This window comes from Protopterus annectens, chromosome 9.part0, assembly GCF_019279795.1.
Source record: "Protopterus annectens isolate FY-2018-M chromosome 9.part0, PAN1.0, whole genome shotgun sequence".
In the NCBI taxonomy this organism is placed as follows: domain Eukaryota; kingdom Metazoa; phylum Chordata; order Ceratodontiformes; family Protopteridae; genus Protopterus; species Protopterus annectens.
Window position 1 is genome coordinate 640934932 of NC_056743.1, and position 13312 is coordinate 640948243.

General features: G+C 38.4%; 1 protein-coding gene across 1 annotated transcript in view; it reads left to right on the forward strand.

Annotated features, from left to right (window-relative positions):
- LOC122811397 (complement C2-like) overlaps positions 1-13312 on the forward strand; it is a 925867-nt gene that overhangs the window by 147295 nt on the left and 765260 nt on the right. Inside the window, exon 6 of the mRNA XM_044083220.1 lies at positions 4058-4188. Coding sequence (XP_043939155.1) covers positions 4058-4188 — 131 coding nt within the window. The remainder of the gene's footprint in view (positions 1-4057; positions 4189-13312) is intronic.

Genomic DNA, 13312 nt, shown 5'->3' on the forward strand with positions numbered 1-13312 from the left:
CTTTCACCTGGATAGACTTCTTCAGAACAAAAGAATCCTCCCTCTTGTACACCCTTATATGGCAAAAAAGGCACAAAAACAGATAAACCATTAAAGTTACAGTACAACTATCATAGTACACAACATAAATAAAGTGCTTACTCTAAAATACATTAACCATAGGAAAATAAAAATGCCTATACCACTCATAAAACATGAGTAGAAATGTATAAAAACAAAGAACTGCATAAATTCATACTGAATTGCACAACACTAACAATAAATCCTCTCATAAAAATGCTCTCATAATATATGTAAAAAGCACAGTCATACATATCGCTATAATCTCCTGGACTTCAGGAAAGGTCTCAATGGTACTTTCTCATTCAGTTCAGGAAAAACATCTGCTCTAAGTCTAACAATCCATTTAGATTCAATACTTTCAGTTCTAACCCTCACACCCCCCCAAAAACTAGTGTGTGTGGTAAGATCTAGTACTTTAAAATGAAAAAGATGTGTGGAATCATTAGACAAGACATGTTTGGACACAGCATTGACAGTGGAATGAATCCTGATCTGGTAGAGATGTTCCCTTATTCTGTCCCTCAGCCTCCTGTCCGACTTACCTACATAAAACGCAGCACAGGCTCCACAGGAGGCCAAATAAACAACGTGTAGATTTACAGTTTGCATGAACTCTAACTTCATTGTTAGTGCCATAGACAGGATGATAGAAATGGACATCTGTGTCTATGGAACAACAATAGTTGCATCTACTACAGGGTACAGTACCAGCAACCCTATCACTTCCACCATCCATAACAGGATAACACAGCAATGTCTTTAGATTTGATCTGTTCTTATAGACAAAACCTGGGGCAGCACCCACAATTTCCCTCACATTCGGGTCCAGTGTTAACACACCCCAGTGTGATCTAATAACATCCTTCAACCTACCTACATCCTTAGTATAATATAAGGGCATTCTGAAACCATGATTTCTACTCCCTGTCAGAACACCCTGGGAGGGGCCATCATGGTCCACTGCAGTCTCAGAGAAAAAGGTTGCAGCAGCTTGTTCTCTCAAATTAATGAGGTCTGCCAATCCTCTCTCCATATCAGATGTCTGATATTCCCTGCTCTTAAACCTCTCACTTAAATCCATAACATCTGCCTCAAAACCATCCTGACTGGGATTATGCTGTGACATCCTATATACCTGACCCCTCACAATATTACCAAAGATGTAACCTGGATGCATACTGCATCTATGGAGATAGGAATTACGTTGACATTCCTTTCTATACACTCCTGTGTTCCATAGGCCACTTTCCAATCTCTGAACGTAAACACCCAAAAAGGAAATCCAATTCTCAGAAACCTCATGGGTAAATTTCAGATATTGCGTTAGACCATTAACTCTCTCCAAGAAGAGAGATAACGCATCTTTCCTGCCCTTCCAAAGGAAAAACACATCATCTACAAAATGCCTTTAAAAAATCACGTTCCTCGAAAAATCACCTATAACAAACAAGAACTTGGTCTCCCATGCAGCCATAGAGAGGTTGGCGTAGCTATTGGCACAAGAAGTGAACACAGGAGTGTATAGAAAGGAGTGTCAATGTAATTCCTATCTCACCACCCACACCCCCCCCCAACAATATATTCTCACTCCAGGGTCACACTACAGTGGGGAACAGGGCATAAACCTGCCAGTGCTGTTTTTCGGCCAAATGAGTTTTCGGTCATATGGGTTTTAGGTCAAATGAACATTCCGTCATTTGGTCTTAGTCAAATGGGCGTCGGTCATATGAACTTTTGGTCATTTGGTCTCAGTCAAATGGCTGTCGGTCATATGAACTTTCGGTCATATGTAGTGATATATATATATATATATATATATATATATATATATATATATATATATATGGATCAGTGTCATTTCGGCAAAAATTTCTGACATAGGGTCAAAATTGCCGAAAATAGTACTGACAGTGTATATGCCCTTTCCCCCCACTGTAGTGCGATCTCAGAGTGAGAATATTAAAGTAGGGGGGCTGTGGAGTGTACAGTTTAATATTATCTAGTATTGTTTTATAGTGTGCAATCCCTATGAAAACGGTAAGTAGTTTATAACCTGAGTAGGTGGGGGGGGGCTGTGCCTCCCACACCCCCCTACATTAATATTCTCACTCCAAGATCGCACTACAGTGGGGGAAAGGGGCATATACACTGTCAGAACTATTTTCGGCGATTTGGACCCTGTGTCAAGAAATTTTCTGCAAAATTACATAGACCCATATTTCACTGACACCCATTTCACTGAGACCAAATCACCTAACGTTAATTTCACTGAAAGTTCATTTCACCTAAAACTCATTTCATTGACAAGTAGTACTCTAAGGCAAGTCAAAGGTGTATGTCCCTTTCCCCACTGTAGTGTGAGCCTGGTGTTATTATATATAGTTGGGGGTAGGTGTAGCCCCCCACTTAATTTGGTTTTCTGTTGTCTGGTTTTGTTTTGCATTATTTTGTAAAACCCAACTAGGTGCGGGGGGCTATGCCCCCACCCCACAACTATATATACTAACACCAGGATCACACTAAAGTGGAGAAAAGGACATATACCTTTGACTTGCCTTAAAGTACTACTTGTCAGTAAAATGAGTTTTAGGTGATTTGGTCTCAAGTGATAAGGATGTCAGTGAAATGGTCTTTCAGTGAAGTGATATGAATCCACATATATATATATATATATATATATATATATATATATATATATATATAGATATATATATATATATATATATATAAATGGAAAAGTAGTTAGAAGTTTGTCTGTGTGTGTTTAGTTTTGGTGACAAATTCTACAACATATATTTCTTTTGTAATGAATAACCAGTGCAGTGTGTGTCTGTGTACATGTATGTAGGTGCATGCATATCTGCACAATGAGCTTCATAGAAATACCACTGCTGTGTGCCTGCACTCAGTCTGACTGTGTGGATTAACTGGGGTGAGCTTGAAAGGTTTAACAGCATGAATAGGAACATTTATGTTTTTTGGAGTCTTGTTTCATATTACGTTTATGCACTACATTTTAATTGCAGTTTTTTTTTTTAAATAGTTTATTGACTTGTTCATATTCATAGAACAAATTTCACAGAATTAAAGCAACTCTTCCACACAATACTGAGGCTTATAATATGGTAGCTTAAACAGCCCTCGGTGTGAACACTGCTGTGACCAAATGCAATTGTCTGTTTTGTTCCTATTCTGGCTGAAAGGAGATTTCCATTCAAAAGGATAAATATAGGTGTAAAGCCAAAGGTCAGTGGATGAGTCCTGAATGCTGCTGTCTGAATCCTATAATAAAAGTAAATAAGCTATTTTAACCCTGTCTGAAGTCTCCAGAGTGCTTTATTTCATTTGATTCCATTTTGTAGTTTGTTGATTTTTACAACAGAATTCAGGCAGCAGCATTCAGGACTCATCCACTGACATTTGGCTTGTTCTTTTTGGATTTCTGGCAATAGAACTCCATGCTGGATTGATCAGTCCCTTCCCTAACACAGGTGGCCTTCTACCATTTTTGGATTTTCTATGGATAAATTACCTGTATTGGCAATAATTGTAGAGTCTTTACTGCACGTCACATTCATCTGGGCATATCAGTAATACATGGTATTTGTGGCACAATTTATCCTTGTAGGCATTGCATAAACTTGTGTGCATGCTTGCTCTTTTTTTTGATAGGAGTATCTTTGCATTTGAGTGAATATGAGTATATGCATGTGTCACTTAAGTAGATCTTCAGTTCTTCCACACATTTTTTTGATGTCTTGAACCAAACAGAGGAATGTAGATAATGCAATTATCTCAGAACAGTGCCACAAATCAATCCATTTGATAAACCTTAAACTTGGTGATTTACAGTTTAGTTCCTTAAATATTGCATTTCCCTGGCACTAATTAATCCATTATAGCTTCATTTGGCAATGAACTACTGTTTATATCATCAGTTTTCACTTCAGCATTTGTCACATTTAAGATCTATTGTTTTTTCCTCTCTATCTAGGACTTGGTAGGAAGTTGAAAATTGAAAAGGATGCAGCTCTCAATATTTATATCCTACTGGATGCATCACAAAGCATCAAGCCGAAAGACTATGATGAGGCCAAAAGCAATGTAGTCTCATTTGTGGAGAAGGTAAAGATGTTGTTACAACTAACCTATGCTAGAAATATAAGCTCTCACAGTCTCCATTGCCTGCTGTGTGTCAGTGAGCAAGCCATGTGACACGGTATTGCTCCCATGTTGCTCCTAAAAAGAAACACTTATGTCTTGTGGGTATATTTCGCTAGCAAATAAATACTATTAAAAATAAATTAAAAGAAAGAGAAGTCAAATATAAATAATCCATGTCACAAGTACATCTCTCTGACAATATTTGCATTTTATGTATCTAAAATTAGCAGTAACAATGCTGTAATTGTTATCTAGGAGCAGTGCATAAAAGGATATTATTGTTAGATGTCGTTCAAGTGGAAGAACTATCTAGTAGTGATTGTAGCAGTATAGCCATAAGGTAGAAAAAAATGTAGAAAACAAGGGCTGTCTCTACTACAGACAGGCAACTGTGAGAAAGCTTCCCAGCAATGAGAAACTAACCGCATCAAGAAAGAAATATACAGGTATAAGACCATGACATTGCTGTAGTGATATTCCATTTTTAACAAGCCTAATGAAGATTTTTAGACTAAAAACTTCAAACATACTTTATGACAGCACTTAACAATTATAGCCTTTCATATGATTCATATGAGTTTCAAGGCAATTTACTCTAGTGACCATCAATGCCTTGACAATACCTCTCCTCAGGCTGTATCCTCCTTTCTCAAGGATGGCTAAGCTAGTTATTCCTGGGGTAAAATTGAGGATACCCATTCAGCTTGGATTTGTTTAAAGGATAATGATGTATTGCACTGCTTATAATCTGCAAGGGCAGCTTATTACAGTGAAGCAGGGGGAGGGGGTGCTACACAGTCAGTATATCTCTATCATATTTAATTTATTTATCTGCTGTTGAATATTTAGTTCCCTGGCTCTGGCATTTGATAAGTTGTTACACTTGCAGAGATATAGGAGATCTTGGATAGAGGGTTTCTAGTGGCATCATAGGTGAGGCACAGATTGCCCCCAATAGTCTGTAATATATTGAGTAAAGGAATAGAGCTTCTAACCTTTCTTGGCAGCTCAGGGTCTTTAAACTGGAAATGTTCTTAGTTAGGGTCCTCAGTGGCGTCTTAGCTGTTGAATATATTGGGTGAGGTGAGTTCGACAGATGGCATTGTACTCCAATTTGTCTAATCAGTGCTGAATATAAGGGAATGATGAACATCTTTAGATATGGATGGTATAACCTTGTCTATCAGTTGTGCTAAATAGGATTTTCTGACTAAAGTTGCCACATGATGACTGAAGGATAGGGAACTGTCAATTCAGGTACACAGGTCTCTGACCACATTTTCATTTAGTAGTGGAATATTGTCTATAATATGTACTGAGTGTATGTTTGTTGAGCAAATGTGTCCTCAGGCATGCGTGCAGTTAAGTTTCATAACTGGATATTTAGTTGGATTTTTTTGTCAACAGGGAATTATTTAAATACTTTCATGAATCCAGCATGACTGGAAATATGAAGAATGTCTGGTAGCAAGATGTAAGCTGGTAGCACAAATTATTTATGGTGATCTAGAGTTCTGTAAGGTCTGTTTGTGGGTCTCTGGGAATCTGTCTGGTGGTGATATGATCCTTGACAAATATGAAGACATTACCACAGTTGTCATCAGGCCTGAAAGCATGGTAGATACAAAACCCATCTAGAAAGAGAATGCTTTCTTTACATATAAACCAAGTTTCTCTAATTACACAATGTCCCTCCTTCACAATGCATATTGAAATTGATTAGAATAATGTTGCATCTCAGTTGAGCTAGGGCTGCAACAAAATGGGGATTATATTAGTACAGCAAAGTCCGCTATGAGCGAATACCATTTGGGCGACACCAAATGTGTGAGTATGGGAAACATCGCAAGAATGAACAGAGATCGCCGTAGTGAATTCTTCCCTTTACTTCAATGTAGTGCAATCTCAGAGTTGGTATATTTAAGTGTGGGGGGTTTGCCCCCTGCATAAAACACTTCATGACAGTTTGTCTGTCTCAGTTCTTTTTTTTTCGGATTCGAAATTTTCAAACTTCGACCATATAGTGTTGACCATATGGTATTCAGAGTTTGAAACTTTCATTCCGATAATATATACCCAATAAAAGATATGGCATGCAGGTTAGTGCTGCTGGTTGATAGCAGTGTTCTGTGTTTCCACTCTCCCACGCTGCCAGTGGTTGACACAGTCCCAACCATAGGGAGTAGTACCAGGGTCATGAGTTACATGAATAGGAGCAGCATAGAGCAACTGGTCAGCAGGTGGCACCCTTGTGACAAAACAAAATGAAAGACAGAAGAGAAAGAAAACATGAAAGAAATTAAGTAAAACATGTACTTGTTAGTCTATATAATAAAGGCACTATTCACGTGAAAATTGTAAATACTTCTGGATCTGGGATACCATATTACATCTCTTCAGATTATGAGGCCTGAAAATGCTGCAAAATAAGACTGAAAAGGTACAAGACTAAAGATGCATTCCTGGTCAACATTCGTATAACTAGAAAGGAATAATCTTACAGATTTTCAGTATTCCCTCTGGGTATATTCTTATATTGGACTATAGCAAAAGCAGGACTATAGCTGCTGTAAAATAACCTTTACATTTGGTAAAATATAAATATTGGAATATCAGTAATTAGACTTTAAAGGCAAGGAAAACCTTGGGTAATGCATTTTTTACATTTTCGACTGTGGTTACTGTGGTTAATGGTGATCTTGACATTAATTACAATTACATATGATACATGTTAGCTCTCACTTATGTTCATTCCAGACAGAGTTTTGAATGAGAGAAGACTTCATGACTCAAGAATGTAAGCCACAGGTCAGCTTTCAGGAAAATATGTGAGATCAACAAAGACAGTTCTCAGCCTGACTGAGGAAAGCAGGCTTCTAAGTCCATTAATCTGATTAGCAATGAACCTCTGTACTCACCCTGAGTGAAATGTGCTTTGTCAGGAGCCTACAGACAGTGGCATTGCATTCACTGTTTGGCCAAACCATTCAGAAGTAGAAGGGCACAATAATATCTCAAGAGTGACTAGAAATCCCACTGAGAATCATATGGGACACATGAAAGACCTTTCTCATTACCATGAGAGAGGTTTCCATCTGTAACTGAGATTAGGTCCTATTGTTTATGCATCAGGAATATGTTATATTTATCCTATGCTAAAGTAACAAAATATTAGAGAGAAAGGCTAATTGTTCCAAGCTTGCAGTCCTCAGCAAACCTGCTAATTCAGGCTGCTAAGGAGATACCAAAAATGATGCTGTTTAATGCCATTACTTACATTTCATGTTTTTTGTATTATATCTATGTATGGAGGAAGTGAATATCGACAAATTCCCCATTGGTCAACATCTGTTTAGTTGGCAAAATGTACACAGATGAATGACAGTTATGCAAGATCGGCAAACCCTGGGTAGGGGAATATTGTTTTTCCTGGGGGAACTGTGTGATCTCGTAGTTAGGATATATAACTAGCAGGGGGTGTGGGGATGCAAAGTGATTTTTCCCATAAAAAATGTTTTACTTTGTTTTTTAAACTTTATTTTTCATGCACTGATAGCCCATGCATAGTAGTTTATTGACATTTGCAAAGTCATCCCTTTGTGATTAAACTTGTAAATGTCAACATTTAGGTCAGTCATCCTTTTTAGCATACCTATACACATAATATGTTGATGCATATGGTTGAAAACAGGGAAGCTGACACTGTACTTTACATGCACCAAGAAACAGCCCCAGTACATGCAACTTCCACATTAAAAAAAGTGAAACATTGTTTTTTATGGGGGGGGGGAGCCCCCTTGCAACCCCTACACCTCCTGTTAACTAGTTATAATAATTTGAAATTGCTTAATCTCCAGAAAAAGGGAATATTTCCCTTCCCGGGCTTTGTTGATCTCGCACACTTGTCAATCAACTGCCCAGGTGACTATATGCAGTCAACTAGACAGCTGTCAACATTACATACACTTGACATATTTATAGCTACACACATACATACACACACACACACACACACACACACACACACACACACACACACACACACAACTAGTGCTGCTTATATATGAGCTAGTTCTATTTTTGTAGTCAAATAAAGTTATACTGACCAGTCTGCTGTTCGTATCTCCCAAGCAACCAAATTACTTGGATTTTACCGAGTTTTGGGGTCCAAATAATGGGGTGCCACGATTCCCGAGTGGCACCCCTTCATTTCTGATTTTCCCAAATTTGTTTTTAATTTTTAAAAAAATTTCACTTTTTGAGCTAACATCATTATGTGCGTGATGATGTCAGCCTGTCGGAATTGAGCTCAAGGGCTCACATTTCCGGTTTCTGCCCGGGAAGGACTTTTGCGAGTGCAAGCGGGAATTGGAACTGAACTGCCCAAAGGATGGAAGTACTGCAGAGCTACTTGAGCAAGTGGAAGGACTTTTATGAGTGCAAGTGGGAATGGACTGCACAGGAAGGACTGTTTCTGCTGGAAATGAATTGTACTGCACAGCTACTTGAGCAAGCGGACTGCTTTGAATCAAGGTAGGGATGGAATTGCAGAGCAAATTGAGCGAGCAGACTGCTTTGAACTGAATGGTGTGTGTGTGTGTGTGTGTGTGTGTGTGTGTGTGTGTGTGTGTGTGTGTGTGCGTGTGTGTGTGCGTGTGCATGTGCGTGTGTGTGTGTGTGTGTGCACGCACGCGCGTGTGCCTGTGTGAACGAAATGCTTTGAATTGAATGCTGTGTGTGTGCGTGCAGACTGCTTTGAAATGAATGGGGTGTGTGTGTGTGTGTGTGTGTGTGTGTGTGTGTGTGTGTGTGTGTGTGTGTGTACGCAGACTGCTTTGAATTGAATGCTCTGTGTGTGTTGATTGCTTTGAATTGAATGCTCTGTCTGTGTGTGTGTGTGTGTGTGTGTGTGTGCGCGGACTGCTTTGAATTAAATGCTGTGTGTGTGTGTGTGTGTGTGTGTGTGTGTGTGTGTGTGTGTGTGTGTGTGTGTGTGAGTGAACTGCTTTGAACTGAATGCTGTGTGTGAGCGGACTGCCTTTAATTGAATGGTGTGTGTGTGTGTGTGTGTGTGTGTGTGTGTGTGTGTGTGTGTGTGTGTGTGTGTGTGTGTGAGTGGACTGCTTTGAAATGAATGGTGTGTGTGTGTGTGTGTGTGTGTGTGTGCGCACGTGCAGACTGCTTTGAATTGAATGGTGTGTGTGTGTGTGTGTGTGTGTGTGTGTGTGTGTGTGTGTGTGTGAGAGAGTATGTCTGCAAATAATAGAATAAAAGATCTGGATATCACCATTAATAATAATTTACCATCTTTAATCAGTACAGACTAAGCATTACAAATGACAGGATCGATTTTTTTCAGGTCAATAACAACAGATGCCTCTGATTCACTCATTTCTTCAATGCAAAGCTGTAGTTTGTACATAATCCAAATATGATAACATGCTTCAGCTGACTCAAAGAAAATTTTCTAAAGCAATTCTGGACTCTTACCTCAATAACTGGCTAGACTGAACTTGCATGCTAAAATTACTTAGAGACCGATAAGGGGTAAATTCTGCTTGGCTTACAAGACATTTAGATAGTCCACTGTGCAAGCCCTTTAAGTTGCCGAAAAAGTAATGCAAAACAGTAAAATACCAGGTATTGCAGACCCAGGTTTATCACTACTGTAAATAACACATGTAAAACAGCTAGCTTTATAACACAATCAGAATTACTCTCCATTTGATTTTTAAGTAATGCAGAATTCTGACTCACTTTAAAAAAGACTGACTCTTGAGCAGTTTACAGGAGATACATGGGCAGTTTGAAGAAGTCTGCATTTCATAATGATCATACAGCATGAAATCAGGAAAAGCTACACTTATGCACTTAGGACATAGTGAGTGCATATTAAAAATCCTAGTATCTCCTTAGCTGTTCTTACTGTCTTCTGAAAATATTTTTTCAAACTTTAGCTCATGGATAATAAGTATAATAATATTCTTTCTGCAATACAAGAAATTAAAGCTGACTGGAGGTGTATTTTCTGGAGTTCAGACATGCCTAAAGTCCCTAGCCAGCACCACTTATAAATTTATGTCTCATATTTATGCTCTGTTCCTCATAAAATCTGTGTTTTTCAGGACTTTTGTGCCAATTTAGTGAAGGATTGAATTCACTAATGACAGGCATTTGAATTTCAGACTTCATATTCTTCAGAAAATAGATGGTAACACAAAACCTTTTATTGTGCCAATTTACTAAGCTTATAAGATCAGTATTTGAGATTTGTCCCTATTTTGGGGCTGTATTCCCCCATTATTGGCCTTGTCCCGGTTTTTTGTGCTAAGTCGTTGAGACCTATTGTGAGAAGTGAGAACTGAATGCTGTATTCCCCCATTATTGGCTTTGTCAAGTTTTGTTGTGCTAAAAGCTTGAGAGCTATGATGAGAAGCGAGAGCCACTGAATGACAGCCATTTAAGTTTCAGTCTTCCTATCTTTCTGGAAACTGCTGATTTGGCATAGTGGTATGTTGCTCTGACTGTAGTACACAGGATCCTAGGTTCAAGACTTGGCAGTGAAATGCATGGTGGTAACATAACATTTTATTCTAGCACCTTTACAAAATTATACAAGCAATGTTAAAATGTGTCCCTGGTTTTTGGCCTTTTGACCCCCCCCCCAAAAAAATGAAACTGAAAATAAGTGCAAGAAGCAGTGCACGATGCCTATGGCTTACACTACTGTCATTCCATTTTTTTATATATTGTGTGTGTGTGGAAGTAGACTTTTATGATGGAAATGTTTTGAATTGGGCAGTTTTGTCATTATTGGTTCATGCATTTTGTTTCATTGCCTACTGGAGAAATGTTCAAACAATACATTTAAAATGTGCTCTAAGTCTAACACGTGTGCTGTATTATACATGGAATATAATTTAATAAAGTCAGGAAGGTGTATCAAAGAACACATGTATGTTTCATGTTTTGTGTGCAAGGGACCTATGATTTGAAAACAGCCCAAAGGTAATTTTTATCCACCACTGGTCAGATGCATTTTCTTTGGATGTGGTGTGGGTTTCAATGAATGTGAGTTTTAAGGGTAGAGAAGTTTTAATGCTGAGTATATTTTCATTGCAAGACAGTATTACTTGCTTTGTTTGGCAGATGTCTAATAGTGTTTGTGCATTGTGCTATAAAATGTAAAAATAAAATCCAAATAATCACTGTAGAAGTAAAGCAGTGTGCACACATTAGTATTTATGGTAAATGGGGTGAAATAGCCAGGTAATGGGACATTGGAATGGCTGCAGAGGGACTCTGGTGCCATATTTTAGTTGTCTGTTCTTCAGTTTGCATTTGAAAGTTGGTATTCCACAATTCCATCTGAGTGGGCGGGGTTACATAAGTATGTATGCAAATTTTATGTTAATCAGCGTACAGATTTGTATCTATTTTTCATGGGCCTTGTCCAGATTTTTGATGTTTCCAGGTTGAGAGGTATGCTGCTGATGCTTCCATCGATACTTCTTTGAAGTCATTAACTGTTGCAGAAACCTATGTCTACAAAGCTAGTTTTCAGGAATAATTTGAAAAGGATGATGACTTCTGCAGTTCATATATGAATAATAGTTTACATTTTAATGTACAATTAGAAAACCTTTACTCTCTTATAGGGAAATGCTACACTTTAACCTCACAATGTGTCATAAACTGTAAGTTGGATTTGGTATCATTCAGATAAACTATAGAAACTGTAACAATGGCTCTAATTGCCCTTCCAAATAAAAATGTAGTTTGCTAAGACAGCATTTATAATGTTACACAAAGGGGTGAAACATTTAATGGCTCAGTAAAACATACTTTTCCCCAGAGTATAAAGCCACACAGACACAATATATATATATATATATATATATATATATATATATATATATATATATATATATATATATTATATGTATGTATGTACATGAAGAGAATATAATTGTTGCTGTTGGTTTGTCTTTGAACTGGTGATAAGTATGAAATAAAATATACTATTGTTAAAAACAGGTCTGTTAGCAAATATAAAGAAGTTATGTCCTTACCATAACGTTCCATGTGGAGTGTTCATCTCGCCTTTGTTCTTACACATGGGTGTTGGAGCCGATCCTCGGCTCTGACTCGGCCGCTTAGCAAAGCTTTGCATCCAGAAGAAGCTCGAGACCAACCTACCTCCCACAATTCCCTCTGCCTTTACCTCAGATCTAGTTTGCAAGAACAACACCAGATCCAGCAATAACAATGTAATCATCCAAAGAATACATACGTATACACAAGGAACGTAACTAACTCAAGCCAGTAGAACAACAGAGAGACCACTAGTGGGAGACAAACAGACCAGACATCTAAACCGGACGTTCTTCCAGACTTGAGGGTGGGAGGGTGGGAATGTAAGAACAAAGGCGAGATGAACACTCCACATGGAACATTATGGTAAGGACATAACTTCTTTATGTGAGAGTGTTCAATCTCGCCGTTTGTTCTTACACATGGGTAGCGTCCCTAGCTCCATAACCCTGAGTGACTCACGGAAGAACGTTCCTGAGCACAGTGGAACCAAAAGATGCTCTGTCTCTGGAAATCCTATCCACTTTATAATGAGTGATGAACGTATGTGGTTTAGACCAAGTGGCGGCCGCACAAATAGTGTCCAAAGGCAGACGAGCCGCATGAGCCAAAGATGTAGAAACTGATCTAGTAGAATGTCCCTTTGGTTTGGTGGGCAAACTCTGACTAGAAGCAGAATAAACGAAGGTAATACAATCAGTTAGCCATTTGGAAAGAGTACGCTTCGTCACTGCCATGCCCTTTTTGTTGTCCGCAAAGGCTATAAAGAGTTGGTCCGCTTTCCTATGGTCTTTAGTTCTATCTAGGTAGAATCTGAGTTGTCTATGAACATCCAACTTGTGCAACATATATTCCAGCTTATTGGAATGATTTTTGAAAAATGTGGGAAGCTCAATGGATTGATTAATGTTGTTAACTGAACAAACCTTAGGAAGGAAAGAAGGGTTGGTGCGTAAAGATACCCTGTCCGGGTGAAAAATTAAATATGGCT